This window comes from Crinia signifera, chromosome 5, assembly GCF_055691185.1.
Source record: "Crinia signifera chromosome 5, ASM5569118v1, whole genome shotgun sequence".
NCBI classification, from domain to species: Eukaryota; Metazoa; Chordata; class Amphibia; order Anura; family Myobatrachidae; genus Crinia; species Crinia signifera.
Window position 1 is genome coordinate 256,980,173 of NC_139221.1, and position 21,330 is coordinate 257,001,502.

The following is a 21,330-nucleotide window of genomic DNA, read 5'->3' on the forward strand; positions in this document are numbered from 1 at the left end:
GGGCGTCATGCGGAATGAGACATGGGCGTAGTTTCAAAGTGGGAAAAACTGGGAGGAAACATGGGCGGACACGGGGGAGTACACTTATGTTGGGGGGCGTACATTCGGATAGCACTCCGAATGCACGCGACCAAAACCGATAGAAATGTGCGGTGTCCATAAGTCAAGTATTACTTTGCGGAAACCACTCGGTCTTGCGGTAGCCGAACGGAACGCCTAATGACTACAAGCATTAACACCTGAACCCAATACAATCGACTCCTTTACTCATTACTCACTAATAGGACGCTTGTCAGTGCTTTAATTGAAACCATTGCACTTCAATTGCTGTAAGGGTTAATGTGTGCAATGCATGTGTTAGGCATGCTTGTAAGGATATATTGGCATCTAATTGATTCCAATTCCAAACAGGCATTTTTGTATGAGGATAGGTAATTGAATAAGTGGGTCATGTGATGTATTGCAGAATAGACATAATAGTTTGTAGTTTGGCGTAAATACACCGCTTCCGTGCGGAAGCACCGCTTGCCATCCGTTTGGATGCGGGATTCCCGTGCATACTCTGTAATACCGTGCAGAATCGGAGTGTTTCACCCGCACACGTATGGTTTGTATTTCGTCCGTAAACACGCCCTGTTCTTAAAGAGTGAGTCCGTCCGAATGCGGAGGACACGTGGGCGTTTCTACGGACGATGGCCGCACGCGGCAGCACACCGTGGCGTGCGGACCGCACCGTAAGAATTCGGGAATATCCGCACCGATCAGAATAAGGGCCCTGATTATCAGCACCTAACTCTACCACACCCCAACATAAACCTGACCACCCATCCCCAACCCGCATGGCCTAACCTTACTACTACGCAACCCTAACCCTCCCCTCGTAGGCTAGGGTTAGGTGCTGGGAAGGGGAGGTTACCTGATTCTCAGCACCTAACTCTACCACACCCCAACCTAAACCTGACCACCCATCCCCAACCCGCATGGCCTAACCTTACTACTACGCAACCATAACCCTCCCCTCGTAGGCTAGGGTTAGGTGCTGGGAAGGTGAGGTTACCTGATTCTCAGCACCTAACTCTACCACACCCCAACCTAAACCTAACCACCCATCTCCACCCCCCATGGCCTAGCCCTAACCTACACGGCAAACTTGCAATCGGGATGCATCGGCATTGGTATTTTGACTGCCGGCATCCTGATCAACAGTATGCTAAGCGAATAACCACTATCGATATATCTTTAAAACAACAAAAATAATCTACAGGAAGGTAGATCAAGGTTAAAATGTCTATATATTTTATCTGCAGTTAAATAAAATATAGGTGTACAGTCTTTAAAGTATGTATTTAATTTCCGTAAATTAGAAAAAAAAAATTTAAATTCTAATTTCCGTAAATTAGAATTTTTTCAAAAAATTTAAGAGATACTCAAAAAATAAAAAGTATACAATTTAGAAAGAAGTTTCCCACAAACCCAGATGAATAGGCTACTGGCTTTTATACACCGGGCACTGAATAGAGCTTTTCTTCAACAATAAAATTCTACGAGGTACAACGAGCAAACTGTATAGGTAACAGGGTCTTTTGTAAAAGGTTTTCACTTCTTTGACACAACAGCTCATTAAAGAATTCACCAAACCTGGTGAAGACAAACTTTTAGATGTGGCACTTCTTTGTGTCTACTGTTACTTTTTATCTTAGGTAGACACATGTGGGTGTGGGGAGAAAAACAGCCACACATAACATTAGTGGCCATGCCACGAGGCCTACAGTATGCTCTAGACAGCTGTACGTACCCAAAAATATAAAAAGTTATACAAAGATTGCAAAAATTTCCAGTTTATATAACAATAATTCTAGGTAACAAAGGCTGGCAGGACGTGTGTGATTTGTAGTTCCACAGCTGAACTGACTACTGATAATAGATATAAAAGTTAGATGCATCATAAACATAATTCTTCCTTATAAAGCATCAAATAAAGAGGTAACACTACATATTGGTCCTTATTCTGGTTCACTCGGTTGGGCACGAATTTGCACGGGGTCCGATGTTTTGCGTATGCGCAGCTGCATTTCTGCGCATGTGCATACGATGGGAGCGTGCGAATTTGGAGTAAAATATGTTCACCGAGCGCACGCTCCCTGCCTTTTGAGCTGGGGGGTGGAGAGGGGCGTGGGGTGCTGGCCAGGGGCATTAGCATATGCATACGCCCAATATTTCCCAAGAGAATGCTGGGCGTACATATGGTAAGGTGGTCATGACGCACGTGCGGGGGGCGGCCAGCTGACATAACTGAATGTCAGTTGCCCACCCATATCACTGCATTTCTTCCCTAATATGGACGAGTGGTCGGTGACCATCAAAAGATGGGGGAGGTTCCCACTGGCAATGCGAATGGGTGTTTATGTAAAACCTCAATTTGCGTGCCAGAGAAACGAAGCCAGCATACGAATGGGGGCGGACGTACCACCATTCGACCGGCGGGGTCTGGATGACTCACAAGGGGGAAAATTCACGCCCGGCCAAGTGAACCAAAATAAGGCCCATTGATTAGATCACAATACTCACATATGACATCCAAAGCTATGAGGTGGAAAGTAAAGCAGGCCCTGCCATTAGTGATGTAATCTTATACAATATTGCTGCAAAAAGGTGAACTGATAAAGCACAGCATTTATGTTATCCTTGCTGTGACACCAGTAATGTATGTACCGTGGACCAGCATACACTTTAGTGTTAATCTCGGCCGCCGTAAAGCGAGTATACTGCCGCGATGACTCACACCTGTAAGATCATCGCAGCAAATTGGATTGACCCCATAGTATCAGTTTTCATTAAAATAAGCATTAATGTTAGCACTTGACAACAACAGACAACAGAAATTTGATTTAAAAAAAATATCACATCTCCTGACCAGAACGTCAGGCTTGAAATAATGCATTGATTTATTGAAGGAAATAACATCATGGGACTTAGCAAGAGTGATATCATGTGCAATGCTTCTCAGGGGTTGTAGATCAGTCACTGAACATTTCATGCCTTCAAATTAAATATTCTTTTTCCCTTTCCATAAATTCTTCATCAGGGTAAAATGAGAGTCGTACATATTACATGATAAAAAAAAGCATTTGTCTGTCCTTGTGGTAGGTGACAAGAGGCTATAACAAGTCTGCCAACCCTTGCATCTATCTGCATTTTCAAGGACAAATGTTTGAGCAACAAATTTACAGAAACTGTTATAAGTCATGAAACCTGAGCAAATATGTTCTACCTGGCTGCCAAACACTCTGTTTACACATAAACAAGCCATTATTATATTGGTCATATACATCAATAGGGGTATGGATTAGGTCGACACCACTAGGTCAACATGCATGATGGTCGACAGGGTCATTAGGTCGACATGCATTAGGTCAACATGGGGAAGGTCGACAGTCAAACAGTCAACATGTGGTTTTTCACTTTTATTTTGTCCGGAATGTCGACACAGTCAACATTGACACTGAATGTTAGCACCTCGTCCCTTTGCATGGCTCGCTGCGCTCGCCATTCTTCAGGCACGGTGCTACGCTATGCTCGGCACACTGTACTGTTAGCACTATCAGCTGTGCGCGACCGAACGGAACAACGCTTGAATTCCTCTGATGGGAGCCATCTAGTGGCTGTCGACAGGCAAAATACTTGAATTCTCCCCATAGAGGGGAGGAGCAGCATTATCCTTTTATTGTTGAGGATCTATGAAGTAATCTGCAGATGGGTTACTATGGGTAACTACACATTTACACTTAATTACCCACATTGAATCCTATGGTGACATTGCCACCTTGAGGTGAAATGTAATTGTGAAATATCTGTGACAACTTGTATACTAATACTTCCCATTGAAGCAGCAATTTATTTTACAATAGGCACCAAATAAGTTACATTCACAGCAATTATATTACAGCAGATGCATGTTTCTACTATCTACAAACCCTAAGTAATCTGGAAAGTGCAGCCATTAGTATTAATCTATTTCAACTAGATAAACGCTAAGTTATTATCCATAAAGGGATCTAAGCCATAATACTGCCAGGAACCTCATTTTTAGAACGCTGTACGCTATATCTTTAATCCTTTCATGTGCGTTATTTCCACCCATTGAGAGGTCTTAGAACATGAGCACGTTTCATGCGTTCACTTTAGACACAGTAAAAAAGCAAAAGTGCGATACGATAATAAAAAAAAAATGACAGCGATAGACTTTTAAAATATTTTGAGATCATTTTATACACAGATTTTGCTTTCCTCTTTTAATATCCTTAACAGTCAGTAATCCTGTTTACTCATCTATATCTGATATAAGTTATTGTTTTGGGGTTTTGTCTTAATTGATAGTTTCTCAAGACGTAGCGAGAGCGCTATATAGAGGTAATAAAAAACAACAACAAAAAAACACAGTACAAAATATAAATTGTATGAAATATTAGTGACTATTTCACTAATAGCCAGGTCAGCAGATAACAATGAAAGTATGTATAATAAAAAAAAAACATGCTTACTGGACACCAAATACTGTGATGCTTTTATTTTTGGTATTATTAAATATTACGTCATTTAAATATTTTCCATCTAAATCATAAGGTTGCATCACTGCACAAACAGTCCCGTCCATAAAAAAATAAAAGAACTGGATTAACGCAATCTAGTTTGCAATGAAAACCTTCTGATAGTTCAAAATAATCCCCATGCAGAGTTGCTGGCTGTAACAATGAATGGCTGGACCAAGCCGGAATTGTAAAGGGGAGAAAGATGACTGGTAATTTACCAAGAGTGACCGCATTGGGGGAGGGTGCTAGAGGGACAACAAATGCATCAATTTCCATGTCTGCAGTCGCTGGGAATGATGGTCTCACAAAGGAGCAGGGAGGACCCAGCTGTCACTCCGACAGGCAAAAGTGGGATACAAGGATTGAGGTCTTTCCACAACTCCACCTCTGCTACATTTGAATCCACGGGACAAAAAAGAAAGAAAGAAAACTTCGGTGGTTTGATACTAGTGATTGCCAAGAACAAATACAAAAAAAAAAATTCACACGGAAACCGATTCAGTGCTGGAGAACTAATATATTTAGACTGCAAGCTTTGATATCTTTTCATGTGGATACAAGTCCTTAGAGACTGAGATGTAAGAATTCAGCAGCAGAGGAGAAAATCCACTCAACAGGGATTGTGGGTTCCAGAACTTCTTTAAGTATTTTATGGAAAAAAAAAAAGAAAAAAAAAATCCCCGTCCTTCCGTAACCCAGATATAATACAAGCCCTGCAGAAATAGCTCTAGGTGTTTGCTACTGATCAGTTTACCTCTTTTACAACTGAAATAAAAACTGCTTTATAACCATCTGATGCATCCCATGTGGCTGCAAAGTGGGGGAGGGAAGAGTGAAGGAGGGGGGGAGAATGTGACCCTAGCTTGCATCTTCAAACTCTTGCAGTGCAGAAGAAAACTCTAAATGAAATTTCAAGTGTTCTCTTTTTCTGCTAGAACGTCGTCCGTTAATACAAAATATACAACTTTACTGACAGTGCATTGGCATGTCTATCTGCTGTCTGCTGTGCGTTAACTCTTCTCCATAAAATGTATTAAGGCTCATAGATTCTGAATAGTCTTAATCGTGAGAACATATAAAATCAAATTTTATCAACTATTATTACAATTTTTTATTTTCAGGCTATACAATTATAGCTAGTTTTTATCAGCCAGAAAATGACCCATTTTGTGTGATAACACATGAGATCTGGGATACACTCCTGATACTATGGGGGAAATTTACTAAAGGAAATTTGTAAAAAAATAGGTGTATTTGTATCCAGAAATACACTTATTTTTGACATTTACTATCCCAAAAATACGGCAATTCGTATTGGTATTGATAGCACATCAATACGAATACGAATTGCCGTATTTCCGGGATAGTAAATGTCAAAAATAAGTGTATTTCTGGATACAAATACACCTATTTTTTTACAAATTTCCTTTAGTAAATTTCCCCCATATTGTTGCTCCGATTATGCTTCGTGGTGCCCCAGCAAACCTATTAGCAGTAGTAAGTTAATGCTGCTGATAGGATACCGGCCTATGCATTACCAGTTATTTATATAGCACAGACATATTATGCAGAGATTTATATAGAATATAAGGTCATTCACATCAGACCCTGCTACAATGATGCCTATAATCTCTACCCGTATCATGTGGACACAAATTTATTTATTTATTTACAGTTTCTTATATAGCGCAGCATATTCCATTGCACTTTACAAATACACACACTGGTGTTATTTTGCAAGGAAAAAAACGGTACTTGTGTAGTTTCACGGCGGCAGCTTACGCTACATTTGAAGCTACGTTATTAGCATAGCCCAACGGCTGCCTTACTTGTGTAGTTTCACGGCGGCAGCCTAAGCTACGTTGTCTGCGTAGCCCAATGGTTGCCTAGCGTAGTGTCTCCGGAGCAGCCCAGCGTAGTTAGCGTAGTCACCGTACTGCCCATGGGAGCTGCAGCTCTGTTGCCGGCGTCCCTGGCAAGCCTACTGAGCGCCTCTCACACAGCGCCGGCGCCCGCATGATCCCCTCTCCGCCGCAAGTGTGTGGCGAGCACAGCGAGGGGACGCGGATTACTTCACATGTATTCCGCGTCCACTTGCCATGCTTCGGGCTCGGTGGCTCGCTGCGCTCGCCACACTTTGTAAAGTCAACTCCACGCCGACGTGGATAGTGGGGGTATGAACAGGTCGGGAGGACGCATAACGCATCCGCTCTCCACGCTTCGGACTGGCGTGGATAGTGGATGTGTTTCAGGAACACAGTCACACCTGTCATGTCAGGCAGGTTAAAATGGTGAATGGTTCCCACACAATGTAATAAGCGCAGACTGACTACGCTAACTGCGTAACGCTGACTGACTACGCTAACTACGTAAGCTCTGGCTGGCCACGAATGGGCAGGAACACGATGCTGATACTAACAGGGACGCCTGACTGACTACTTGTCTAGTTTAACGGCGGCAGTTTAAGCTATGCTGTTAGCGTAGCCCAACGGCTGCAGCCGCGGGAACACTACGCTGATTCTGACAGGGACGCTGACAATGCTGCCCGCGGGAACACTACGCTGATTCTGACAGGGGCGCTACGCTAACTACGTAACTGCCGCCGTGAAACTACCAAAAAAACAATGTCGCTGACATAGCAAAATAAAATAGTAAGGAAATCATAAACACAATGCACCACAATAGTATAACAAGCTCACAGTGATTGGCTGCATGTTCATTGCTGCTGGTTGGCCCATAACATGGTGTGAGCCTTGTTAAGCAGCTATCAGGTATATATTATTGATATAGCTGACCTGCCCTTTATGTAGACAAATGCTGTATGCTTCCTCTGTTTCCAAGAGGTATGGCTAATAGCAGGAAATGCTCTTTCCTCACCCATTTTGGCCAGGAAATGATGACAAGGCACACAGAACAGGATGCTGTAATAGTTGTGTGATAAACTACGGAGAGAATCCTCTGGATTTACAGGTAATTTTCCATATGAAAAACCACACAGCATATAGCTGTTCTATTGTAAGCATTTGTCAGACACCTGGATCAGCAAATAAGGGGATGCCTGTAACTCAAAGCAGAAAAAACTCTCATCTCAGGAATACAAAGAGTCCACCAATACATTCCTTGAGGACCCCTAACAGTCTTGGTTTTAAGGATAATCCACCTCACAGAGAAGTAATTTCATTGAATCAGTTGAGAGCCAGCATGGGCACTTAACTCAAGGCTGCACCCAGAAACGGCTTGAGACTCACAATAACATCACATTAATATACAAAATAAATGTATTGCAATATGAAGATGAAATTATAACCCTCATGTGTTTTTTTCAGACCGCACAGCTTTGTAATTTGCTGATGCGGTGCGCAATGTATGAACCGTCAGTAGCGCTGACTATTCTGATACCTGCAACTATCAATATGGACAGTTGTCCTTGCCCAAACACCGCAGCAGGGACAGCTCTGTCCCAGACTGTGGCATCTGCCGGCACTGGGCTGCACATGTGATCTTGTGAGCCTATTGATATCTTGAGCATACCCAATGAGTCGCCCGAATGAAAGACATAGGGCGAGATGTATCAAATGGAAAATGCGGTAAAACCCCGGTTTTACCGCATTTTCCTATGTATCAAAAATGATACCGCAGTGAAGGGTATCGCCACCTCAAACCCGCCGCCTCGCCGACCTCCCCTCTGGCTTATCTTCCTGAAGGGTCCTCCTGGACCCTGGAAGGTAAACCTCTCCTCCCCCTAGTGACACAGCCGGACGTCCTTCCGGCTGCAGGGGGGAGGAGGAGGCGCCGGGGACCAAGCTGAGCTGTCCCCGGCTCGTTTTCGCTCGCCACACTTTATAAAGTCGACTCCACGCCGATGTGGATAGTGAGGGTATGAACAGGTCGGGAGGACTTGTACCGGGTACCCTCACGGGGCTCGCTATGCTCGCCGCACTTCAGGCTGACGTGGATAGTGGGGGTGAGCTAAATCACATCGCGGATCGAAACGTATGCAAATTGTGTGCAAATATTGCATGCGACTTGCATACGATGCGATCAGCAGGGAAGTGCTGCCGTGAAACGACACAAGTACTGTATATTCTCCCCATGCTTGCGTGGGTTTCCTCTATGTACTCCAGTTTCCTCCCACAATCCCAAAAAAATACTAGTAAGTCAATTGGCTCTCAAAAGGAATTAACCCTACTGTGTGTGCATGTGATATGTGTGAATGTTATGCTCCGGTAGGACAGAGACTGATGTGAGTTATTGAATATTGTCTGTACAGCACTGCAGAACGTGTGTGCACTATAAAAGTAACTTAAGAATAATAATACTCCAAGCACCAGAATATATATTACTGCCACCTCTTCGGTCCATCTAAAGGTGGTTAGGATAAAATCCTGAGGATGATTAAATCAAGACACAAATATGGAAATAATTATGTAGCAATAAACTTGTCATTCTAAATTGACATCTGTTGCAATCCAAAATTGGCCTCAGCCCCAATGGTCGGGTTTTCACATGTGCAAACCCTGACAGCGAATGGCTTTGGCGAATTACACACTCGCCAGGCCATTCGTTGCAAGGAGGAAGGAGTGGACAGGACCAAAACATTTTGGGCCCATGGGAACGCCCCGTGTTTTATGGGCGTCCCCATGAAAACGCTGTGCATTCCCATGGATACAGGGGCGGGGCGATGCCTACCACAGGCGGGCGGCTGAAGTCAGTTAAGCAATAATTTGTAAGCAACAGGAGTTCTTAATCTCTGCCAGCTCTGTGTAAATCAGTGATCTCTGTGGAGATTTCAGGTGTTTTAGTACAAGTGACTCTGAAAGTCACTTAACGGTCTTGTCATTCGTAATGACACAGATATGAACGCAAGTCTAATTTATGAACTTACCATTGGTTTAAACTAAACATTCCATTAAAGAAGTTAAATAATGTTCTCCAGACAGCCTTAGACATACATTTACTAAAGCTTTTCCAAATGAAGTGGAGATGTTTCCCATAGCAACTAATTAGGTTCTACAGTAGCTATCATTTCTCTAATGCAAGCATGTCCAACGTTGGCCCTCCAGATGTTGTGAAACTACACATCCCAGCATGCTTTGCCACAGTTTTGCTATAAGAGAATGCTAAAACTATTGCAAAGCATGCTGGGATGTGTAGTTTCAAAACATCTGGAGGGCCAACGTTGGACATGCCTGCTCTAATGTATCTTACAAAATGATATCTGGTTGTGCCGACATGTGCCGGTTGCTGGTTGCTCTGGGCAACATCACCACTTTTTACAAGCATTAGTAAATTTACTCATTAGTGTATGGTAAGTTTATAGCTGCATCCAACATTAACCTTTATTTAATTACAATCATTGGCCATTCTTAGACAATGCTTAGGGTTGTAATTTGTAGCAGCTATGAATTGTAATGTTTATATATTTATTTGGTGCGTGTTTCCTATAAAACAACACCTAAACGGGTGCTCTCTGCTTAGGATAAACAAATCCAGAGTACAATGGCTGTGGTAGCATCGACTCGCCATGTACTGTGACCTGCATAAGCTGGATGACGGCTGAGCATAGCAGATGGCTCACTAGACCTGGATGAGATCAGAATTCACAATACAATGTAATGAGTTTAACTGGAGGGTCACTTGAAAGCCTGCATGGACCAGCATAAACATTGTGCATACTTTCCTCATTTCCATACAAGGATGCTCACACTTTGACCCCCTTACATCCCAGCAATAACGAAACAAAGTAATATTATATATGTGTCAATTTAGCTAATTAGCGGGTTAAAGGACCGATTTACTAAACCTAAAATAATGTCTGTTTTCTGAGGATTGATGCATTTTAGAGCATCAAGGCTATTTAACAACGGGGTATCTGCTGACGTTCATCTCAACAACTTTCTATGGGACAGCAAAATTTCAAGTTTACTGAGATTGTAAAAGCTTAGCTTTCGAAGAGCTATTGTACAGGGGATGCAGTTAAAATCCCGGCGGTCGGGATCCTGGCGTTCAGAATCCCGACGCCGGAATCCCGACCGCCGAAATCCCGACACATTCTCCCTCCGTGGGTGTCCACGACACCCCTGGAGGGAGAATAAATTAGTGTGCCGAGCGTAGCGAGGCACCGGGCCCGCAAGGGGGGGCGATCCATTGTCCCCCCTTTGTCGGGATTTTGGCTGTCGGGATTCCGGCGTCGGGATTCTGAACGCCGGGATCCCGACCGCTGGGATTCAGTACTGAATCCTTGTACAGTACCAGTTACATTTACATCTGCAATTGCCACACATGCACTTTAGGCAAGTTGGATCCAAATCCGTAAATAATCGTAATCTGTAACTTGGCAAAGGAAAATATTCCAAATATGTAGTTATAAGGAATTATTATTATCGTTATTTTATATGGCACCACAAGGGTTCCGCAGCCCCTGACAAAACATGATGAGCAAAAAAAAAAAAAAAAAATAGTGATTTACAGTACAAATGCAAGTAAGGACAAGCACATGGTAAGTAAAAGGTAGTTGCAGCAGCGGAAACTGATACAAGTATAAAAGTAACAGATATAATCTTAGAAAAGCACATGACAAGAAAGGGCCCTGCTCGTGAGAGCTTACAAACCATGTGAAAATGCCACATTGTGGGATAGACCAATGTTTGTCAGAACCCCGCCTATGAGGTCACTAGAAACTTGGGGTGAGATTTAATGGGATGAGAGATTCAGAAAATGAGAGATTTGGTGAGAAATCTCCAGTTTTTTTAAAGCGGCAATCATTTACACTGCTAAACCAGTTTGATTTTGCAGTGTAAATGATTGCCGCTTAAAAAAAACTGGAGATTTCTCACCAAATCTCTAATTTTCTGAATCTCTCACCCCATTAAATCTCACCCCTGATCTTTTACTATATGTAGCAAGGAGTATACTTTTAAACAGAAATCTGGAGTCAATATAGTAAATACAGTTTCAAAAAATGGTACTTGTTTCCTAGCACGGCCACAATCGTATGGATCGTGTACCTTTAAGTTAAGGTACACGATCCATACGATGGACCCGATTTCCTTTGAAATCAGGTCCATTTTGCCGGCTAGGAGACAATATCGGGGGCATCGCGTCGGTCGGGACCATTAACAATGGTCCCGACGCGACCGACGCGATGCCCCCGATTTCCCCATAGGCTTCAATGTTAAAAAATATTTTAACATTGAAATCTTGTCGGGAAAGGTAAAATATCGGGGGCATCGCGTCGGTCGGGACCATTAACATTGGTCCCGACGCGATGCCCCCGATTTTTCCATAGGCTTCAATGTTAAAATATTTTTTAACATTGAAATCTTGAAAAAATGTGAAAAATGTGAAATGGGCCAATATGACCCATTTCACATTATAGATGTCCCCGTCGTCACCCCACGATAGACGCCAACCCGAAGCGTGGCGAGCGCAGCGAGCCCGCGAGGGGTGGCGGTGCGCGTCCTCCGACCTTTTCATTCCCCTACTATCCACGTCGGCGTGGAGTTCAGAATAGAATAGTGTGGCGAGCGCAGCGAGCCACCGAGCCCGAAGCGTGGCGAGCGCAGCGTGCCCCGCGAGGGGACGCGTATACCTGTGAAGTTATACGCTTCCCCTCGCGGGGCTCGCTGCGCTCGCCACGCTTCGGGCTCGGTGGCTCGCTGCGCTCGCCACACTATTCTATTCTCAACTCCACGCCGACGTGGATAGTAGGGGAATGAAAAGGTCGGAGGACGCGCACCGCCGCCCCTCGCGGGCTCGCTGCGCTCGCCACGCTTCGGGTTGGCGTCTATCGTGGGGTGGGGTGTACGCCGTGACATTTGGGGGGGTTGGGAATATTTTACATTGAATTCAATGTAAAATCGGGTCCCAGGGACCCGATTTACATTTCATTAAAAAAAAAAATCGGGTCCAAAATCGGTCGGTCGCGTGCGATGCGATCGACCCGATGTTTCCGACACGACCACCCCGATGTAAATCGGTGTGGCCGTGCTAGGAAACAAGTACCCAAAAAATAATAATAAAAAAACAAAAAACATACAAGGCATCTAAATTCACTCCCCTTAAACTGGTTCCACACTAGACGACGGGCAAATGATGCAATGTCATCATTGATTTCCCACAAACTCCCAGACTACATAGTAGCTACACACCGTGCAATCTTACAAACAACCGAACAATATATTCTGTGTCATTTGGTAGTTTAGTTGTTAACGATATATCAGGTACAAGTGTAGGTAGTGCTAAACATAATTAACGACATCCTCAGATTGAGCAGCATGTAGGCCGGGCCAAGTAACATATGCAATGAATGACTCACGGGAATAATAGTATGGACATTGTTGATAATTTATTGATACAATTTGTTGCTGAGCCACAAATCACCCAAACAATCGTGTACTGTGTACCCAGCTTAAGATACACAATGTTTGTATGATCAACATGGAATTTATGAGAAGGCAAAATATGAATAAAAAACTGATTCAATTGGTTTTACAGGCCCCCAAAGTAATTGCTACACGTGGGAGCAAATTAATTGGGCCGAATTCAGTGTCGCTCGCGAGGGGGTTTGTACGGCGATGATGGCTTTTTGTCGCTGAAAATAAGCCATCCTCGCAGTGAAACCCCCTTTCTGTTTTCAAAGTCGGTGCTGAATCCTCGCCGTTAGAGGCCGATGAGGATCCCCTTACATGGCGAGAGTTGCCGCAAATGCAGCGAGTCCGTCACCCTTTTGTGACAAGCCTCGCCATTTTCTTGGCCACACTCGCCTCTTCCACCTAACCTCAGGGAACAGGCAAGGATTCATTGAATACCCCTCAGTGTATGCTGATAACGGTGCTGATTATTTTAGCAATTGGATGAATAAAGGCAATGTAGCCAGACGTGTGTGACTATGCATCTAGGGCCTGATTCAGATCTGGCAGCAGGGCTGTAATATTTTGCAGATGGACAAAACCATGCTGCACTGCAGGTGAGGCAGATGTAACATGTGTAGACAGAGTTATTTTGTTTCTGTGCAGGGTATATATTGGCTGTTTTATTCTTACACTGCAAATTAGATTTCAGTTTGAACACACCCCGCCCAAATGTAAAGCTGGCCATAAAGCTACATATTTATTGTCAGATCTGGCTGGTTGGACCGAAAACCCTGGTAATCTATGAGTGACAGTTTTCCAGTATTTCGCAGCAAATGATCAAGTGTCATTTGCTCTTATCCATTACCAAGTTTTTGTTCCAGCCAGCCAGATCGGACAAAAAAATCTGTATATTTGCCCCACCTGCAGTGCAGCATTTTGTCCATTGCAAACAATTGGAGCCTTGCTAACAGGTCTGAATAATTAGTTACATGCACACAGTGCAAGTGCTCCACAGCTAAATGATCAGAGACTGTCTGGGATTGGAATAGTTTAAATTGATTTTAATCTGTAATCTAGATATGTTAATATAATTTAGTAAAATTCTAACAAAAATTATATGAGGTTTCCTTCATACAACACAACACTCACACATACCTCCCATCATGACCCATTCCAGGAGGGCCACAATGCTCTGTTCCAGGACTTCCCTCCTAATGTATGGTTGCCATTGCCTGCTTTGAACAGGTTAGGTGATAAGAAAGGTGTTTCTCCACAGGTGATGGCAATCACACATTAGGAGGGAAGTCCAGGAACAGAGCATTGTGTCCCTCCTGGAATGGGTCATGTTGCGAGGTATGCTCATGTATGCTCACACACGCGATAATACAAATTTAGGCCAGATTCCACCTTCCAATTGCACCCTGAAGGAGAGACTGCAATTGATGTTGTGTGAAGCGATGTGAGGAGGACCCATGGTTTGTTCATTATGCTGTCACAAGGTTGCTAAATAAAGTTTTGCTAGAACATCAGTTTCAGGTCAGAATATGTGTGTCTTTCAATTTGTCTAGCACTAGATGACTGGCAGACATTTTCCTGGAGACCAAAATGCACTAAAGATTTTGGAAATAACTCACTCACTGTGGTTTCTACTAAATAAGCAATATTGGCGGTATGGCATATTGTCCACTGACACCTCTGTGTGTGTATACATGTTAGTTAACAGGCTAATTTAATAAAAGATTATGTAATTGAGCAAAATGGTGGCAATCCGCAGCTTTAGTACAACATCACTTGGTTGCAATAATGGACATGTATCAAATAATTCACATTAATGAAGCATAACTGAATAGGCATATATTCAGATTAATAATATGATCAGACAAGCCATCCCTGAGACCCATTTATATCTATGTGCCTTATACTCATGGAGAACTATGAATGATTTAAAATCTTTGTGTGCGTGTTTATAGTAAAGACATGCAAACAAAGTTTTGGCATTCTCTTTGGGAGTGAGTTAGGGTCAACCATGCTAAAATATTGGAGGAAATCTACTTTACTCTGTCAGCACAGTTTAACAAAATCTGTGTCAATCAAAGTGAATGACAGGTTTATAGGTCTTTGGTGTCCACACTGCAAATGTTTGAAAACAAAAATAAGAGTCCAATCACACGTGCAGCACGTTGAGGTATAGGAATGAATAATCATAAGCAGCCATTAGAAAACTTGTCCTCCTCTCTGATTGCCTCCATCACTGTTCTATTTTTAATATGTCCTCTGGTCTCCGGTATGTTGCTATTCCTGGAACGCAAGCACAGCCGGTGGATTTAAATTAATGCTATTTGGCTATGCCACAGGAGGGTGCAACTGAAACACACCTACACAGAAACTACTGAGTCTTGAGATCTTGTGAATGCACTAGGGTATTTTTAAATGACAACTAAATCTACAAATAAAAGTTTTCATGTATGGTGAATGAATGTAAAATGTACTGCTATCTTACTTGTACTTCCACAACAGTATGAGACGCAACCCAAAGTCATTAGACATTGACTAGATACATGCTTAGAAAGAGCAAAAAGTACAAAAGCCATAGCACAGTATGTCAGTTACATTCACTGTGACATCACCTGCAATGCTACTGTATACCAATCTACCAAGCAGTACAAAGCATTTATCTTAAATGGGAGACTGCAAGTACGTAACTCAAAGAAAATGTTATGTACTACTTCGAAGCTGCGCAAAGTAGAGAATCCTTGCCTTTAACACATAGGGGTACATTTACTAATATAGGAGTTCTATTAAAGATGGGATGTTGCCCATAGCAACCAGATTCTACTTCTTTTAAACTGATGTAAAGCATGCTGGGATGTGTAGTTCATCAACAGCTGGAGGGCCACTTATTGCACACCCCTGTTCTAGAAGGTAATAGGTAGAATCTGATTGGTTGCTATGAGCAACATCCCATGTTCAAAAGAACTCCCATCTTAATACATGTACCCCATAGTAGTTTATGTACCAAGAAGTGAAAAAAGAAGAGAAGTGGACCAATGGGCAAGCTGCTCACAGCAACCAATTAGCTAGGAGGTAGCATTTATCATTTACATCTTATAAAATATTAGGTAGAAGCCAATTGGTTGGTATGGGCATCTTTTTCTCTATTCTTTTCACTGCTTATTACTAGGGATGGCCATCGTTGCCATTAATGGCAATTCTGCAACTGGCCATCGATAGTGCTTAACTATGCAATGGATGACCATCGATATTTTTACATATCGATGGTCATCCATTGTGTTTGATTGATTGGCCTGTGGGCCAATCAAAATGCAGGGGCGGGGCTTCGTGGGTGTCGGGGCGGAGCTATGCTCCGTGTCCCGGCACTTTAAAAAAAAAAAAAAAAAAGCAAAACATTGTTTTGCTATTCCATCGATGGAGGGAAACCATCTGGTTCTCCCCCATCGATGGCAAAAGTATTCGACATCGGCCATGAACCATCGATGATTTCGAATCATCGATGGTCGATGGCCATACCTACTTATTACATCATAGGACAGATAGCCTGTTGGACAGATTACATTGAATTTAAGATCTTCATTGATTTCAGGTGTAATATGTAGCTCAGTAATGTACAATATATATGTACAGTATTGTGCTTACAAATTCTTCTGCAACATTTGGAGATCAGAGATTACATAGCAAAGTGGTAGAGAAGAAAAAAAATAATTTTAAAGTTAGCAATGACTATATGGGAGACTTAAGTTAGTCCAGTACAAAGCTTCCTTCAACTGCCAAAATAGGTCATCAAAAGTGATATCCAATTATTCACAGCACTACAAAAAAAAAAGATTATATATATATATATATATATATATATATTTTTTTTTTTTTTTTCTCTGAAGAATATAAGTGTATTTTATCATAACAAAACCAATGTTAGCCCTGTGCGACTTGCTAGTGTAGTGCAGGCATAAATTAGCCATGGATGGAAAATATTCTGAAGAAGACGTGACTTATTCTAATATTAATCAGCATTTGCATTGTATTCAAATAAACCCAAGGAGGAAATGTTATTTCTCACTTTCATTACGTTTTCATTCTTTTCAAACCAGAGAATTAGTTGGCCTTATAATGTGCACGTTGAGCCTGGAATGTTAACTTAGGCCGAATTCCTCTATTCCCCAAATGAAAGTTTAAAATACAGCTAGAGTGAACATGATACCAGGTTGAAAGTAGAAGTAAAAATGGGGGTGGACACTGTAACAAAGAATGCAGTATCCCAGGCGTCAGCGCCACCTGACATCCTGACACTTGTTAACACCTTTAAGTTAACGGACTCAAGCACATTTTGTGGCAAGGCTTATTCTGGGAGGTACAGATAGCAGACAGGAACAGTGCAATGTGTGCTTTCTTATCATATACTGTATACTGCTGGTTTTGTAAGTTAAGAAAACATGTGCCATGATTGCCTGTCTCATCAATACTTGCATGTAGACCAGGAAACATTCAAGGTGATAATATGAATATGAAATTGGAAAATAATTGCTTAATAAATATGTGCAAATTTCACTAATTTCACTTAACCATAGGAATATATATATATATATATATATATATATATATATATACACACATATACACACACACACACACACACAGATACACACTATGGGGAGTATTTATCAAAGAGAGATAAAGTACTAACAATCAGCTCCTACTGTCATTGTCAACTATAACAAGCAACTATAATTTTTCAAATACAGCATGTATATTGTAAGGTAGAAGTTGATTGGCCAGTACATTACCTGTCATAATGTTATCTCTCTCTCTGAGCTTTAATAAATACCCCATATGTTATATTGTGACTCTTCGTCATCCTATAAGATTATCTGCTGTGCAAAATAATTGATTCCATATGGTGCGATACTACTATGTTGTACAGCTATCAATGCCCCTGATGAAGTCAAGGTGTTGACGAAACGCGTTGGCATTTCACCATCACTTGGAAGAACTTTTTAAATAAATATTTTTTATTGTTACATATCTTAATTTGACTGTGTATTGTTTTTATGAAGACATTTTATATATATATATATATATATATATATAGCAGGGTTTTCTTATACACATTCATGTTCAGGAAGGAGGCGGCACTCAATTGGATTTAGAAAAGTGCTATATATATATATATAGGTTTCCTCTGGCTACTCTGGTCTCCTCCCACAAACCAAAAATATGCAGGTAGGCTAATTGGTATATGTGGTAGGGAATATAGATTGTAAGCTCCACTGGGGCAGGGACTGATGTGACTGTTCAAATATTCTCTGTAAAGCACTGCGGAATATGTGTGCGCTATATAAGAAACTGTTAATAAATAAATAATATATAAATATATATATATATATATATTCATTAATTCACTCAATATTTGTGCATGTACTGCCCGCGCAGTTCTATATGTTTGCTTTGATCACCTACAAGACCACCTCTGGCTGTTCTCCTGTGACCAGATGACATGTTTGAATCTAGAGGTCAGCATCACCTCACCCACTGAATGACATTTTAGAAAGGAGAAAATAGCAAGTCATTCTTAAGAGCGGACTCCTCCCCCACTGTATCTGTACAGACCTTTAATAGCATTTGTCCTGACTGTAACTAGACTGGGCAGACAGATAATTCTGCACTTCAACAGTGTATCACTGTACAGCACCACACCACAAAAGGGCTTAAAAGCTTATCAGAATTCTGTTTCCATACATACAGTCAGATGGAAAGAAAAGCCTTATGAGTAATAAAACAGTATCTGTAATGCAGCTCTATAATGCATGAGCAATAGCATTAACATGAAGCTGAATGCATACAGTTTGGCCGCTCCAGCCAACTGCTCTCAATTAGTTTACAGGCTGTCAACTTCCATTACCTAGTAGCCTAGCAGCCCCTCCTCCTGCAATGCACCTTACTGCAAAGTGTCACACATCACATGTACAGGCTGCCAAAATCATGTCTTTTATTTACAGGTCTACAATACAAATCCACATTTACCAGCCAAGCTACATCGCAAATAAACACACCCCCACCCTCCAACACACACACTAAACAATATCCATATCAAAGTATCAAAATGTGTTTTATTTCACTGAATCCATCACTAAATCTTGTATGACAAAATATAAGCCCCTTTAAACTCACATCACCTTAAGGGGATAAAAGGCTGCAATAGCCCGGTGTGTCAGAGAGGTAGGGTGTGTCAGTGTGATGGAAGGTATGACGATGGTGGAGAGGTATTATGTGTGTCTGCTGCCCCTGCCCAGTGCACCTTTGTGTCCTGGGTGGGCGGCAGCTGGATGCAGACCGTCCATGTGTCAGCCCCGGATCCACGTCTTCTACAGATTGGTTACAGGGTGGGTGGGGGAGAAACCTTCGCCAGAGGTAAATGATGCTTCCCTGGAGGACGGAGGCAGGAGGGGGCTGCCAGGCAAGGCAGGCGGGGGCTGCCAGGCAAGGCAGGAGGGAGCAATGCAGGAATGGGCTAAACACCAGCTTCTTATTATTCCTCTACCTGCACAAGTTGCCATTTGGCGCAGCGCTTTCCTGTAGATGTCAATAGGCTGGGAGAGATCCTGGAGGGTTAATGCATCGCCGCAGACTCCAGATGGACCATCCTTTTATTTCCCATAGCATCCAGGATTCCTTCCTCCCTGCGCAGGTAATACATGTTTGCAGCGCTCCTGCACAGGCGCTGGGTGGCACATACCCACATGTCACACGCATGTCGTCAGCAGCGGCAGGAGCAGCAAGAAGTGCCCCCTAATACTCCTGCCAGCATCGCAGCGCTCCGGGGAGAGGGAGGGGGGTAACGTGTGCAGCACTAACTAATCCTTAATGCCTAATGCCCTATGGGGGCTGTGGGCATGGAAGGGTTAAACACAGGGTGCAGGTATACATGGAAAGTATACATGTAACATCTTAGATCAGCAGTAACAATCCCTTCCCAACACAGGAAATCCCAATACACTCCCCTAACCAAAAACAGATTAATAATAATTATAATAATAATAATAATAATAATAATAGTAGTAATAACAATAATAATGTACAAACAAAAAGATAAAGGTTACAAGATGTACACAGCAGAAGATGTGCCACAAAACAAAGTATCCCTCCCTTCATCTGTGTATTCCTGGAATGGGACAATATATCTTTATTTGAACCCATTTCTAGGGCTGGTGTTGGTGGTGGGGGGATTCTAGGGGGGTCTCAGAGCAGGAGGCTGGGGGTGAGCCTCTGTCAGTGTTGGGATGGAACTCCTGAATATCTTCCTGTAGCTAATGAGAGAGGGGCGAGAGGAGAGGAGGGGGGATATAAATAAAAGGCAGCCTGGCTGAGACTGAGTGAGTGTGAAATGTAAATGTTTCCCTTATATAGGCTGCAGCAGCCGCTGTTGGACAGAGCAGGGCCCCCTCCTGCACCCAGACACCTCCCCTCTGTAGACAGGCAGGTACCTCTCGCTAGAAGGAGGGGAAAGATGACCAAGTAATAAGAAAAAAAAAACTTTACTTAACGTAGCGTAGGCCATTCCCTTCACCGCACCCAAATTCATCATCACCAGCAGCAGCAGTACTCCCCCCTACCGTTAGAAAACATCCAACCCAAATACCCTCCCAGGTCAGAATGTCCAACAGTACCTATGTACCTGCATACAGCACAGCTACAGGGGACTGGGCTCAGCTACAGAGAGCTCTAAGCTGGGGATGGGAACCTGTACACAAGCCAGTGACTGCAAGCAGGAACATTACCTTCAAAGTGGCTGGAAATAAGATGCAATAAGCTGCGCTGCATTAACCCCTTGCTGGCTGAGTATGGACAGTTCTGCAGCACCAGCTCTGCCATGGGCAAAGTCTCAGCAGGGTCCTATGCAGCACCAAGGGGTTAAGCCAATCGGTGAAGGGGGCGTCACTATGTAGAAATGGGGGGGGGGGGAAATAACACCCCCCCCCCCTTTCCCATTAAGGCCACCATTTAAGGTCACTCGCCCATTAGAGCGGCAACTAGTTTAAGACCTGGACCCACTACTGAGAAGCAGGGCATGCTGCTGCTGCACTTCTCAAAGTGACTTTCCATGGGCTGTCAATCAAAGCTGACATTGCGGTAAAGAGTGAGCAAAAACACTATTGCTGCTGCGGAACCTCTTTGCAAACCGGTGTACCCATCACCGCCCCCTGCTGCTGCATAGTTCAGGTCCCGCTGGCACCAATATGCATTTCATAGTTATGCATCCAAAGAGGTTCTGCAGCAGCTGCGTGTTACCTCCACGTATAACCTGTTCAGGGAGGGAGTGGGGCTAGGATAGCTATGTGACATTACTGATGCCAAGAAATATGGGCAGAGTAATA

General features: G+C 42.9%; 1 protein-coding gene across 3 annotated transcripts in view; it reads right to left on the reverse strand.

Moving 5' to 3' along the window:
* ZEB1 (zinc finger E-box binding homeobox 1) overlaps positions 1-21,330 on the reverse strand; it is a 132,014-nt gene that overhangs the window by 109,954 nt on the left and 730 nt on the right. The window contains exon 1 of one of the 3 annotated variants that reach the window (XM_083188877.1): positions 20,734-20,822. The exons of 1 other annotated variant lie outside the window; for it this stretch is intronic. In XM_083188877.1, the coding sequence (XP_083045003.1) occupies positions 20,734-20,776 (43 nt within the window). In that variant the 5' untranslated portion in view covers positions 20,777-20,822. Of the gene's footprint in view, positions 1-19,496; positions 19,717-20,733; positions 20,823-21,330 lie in introns of those variants that run through there. One more of the 3 variants, XM_083188878.1, reaches the window with a different exon arrangement.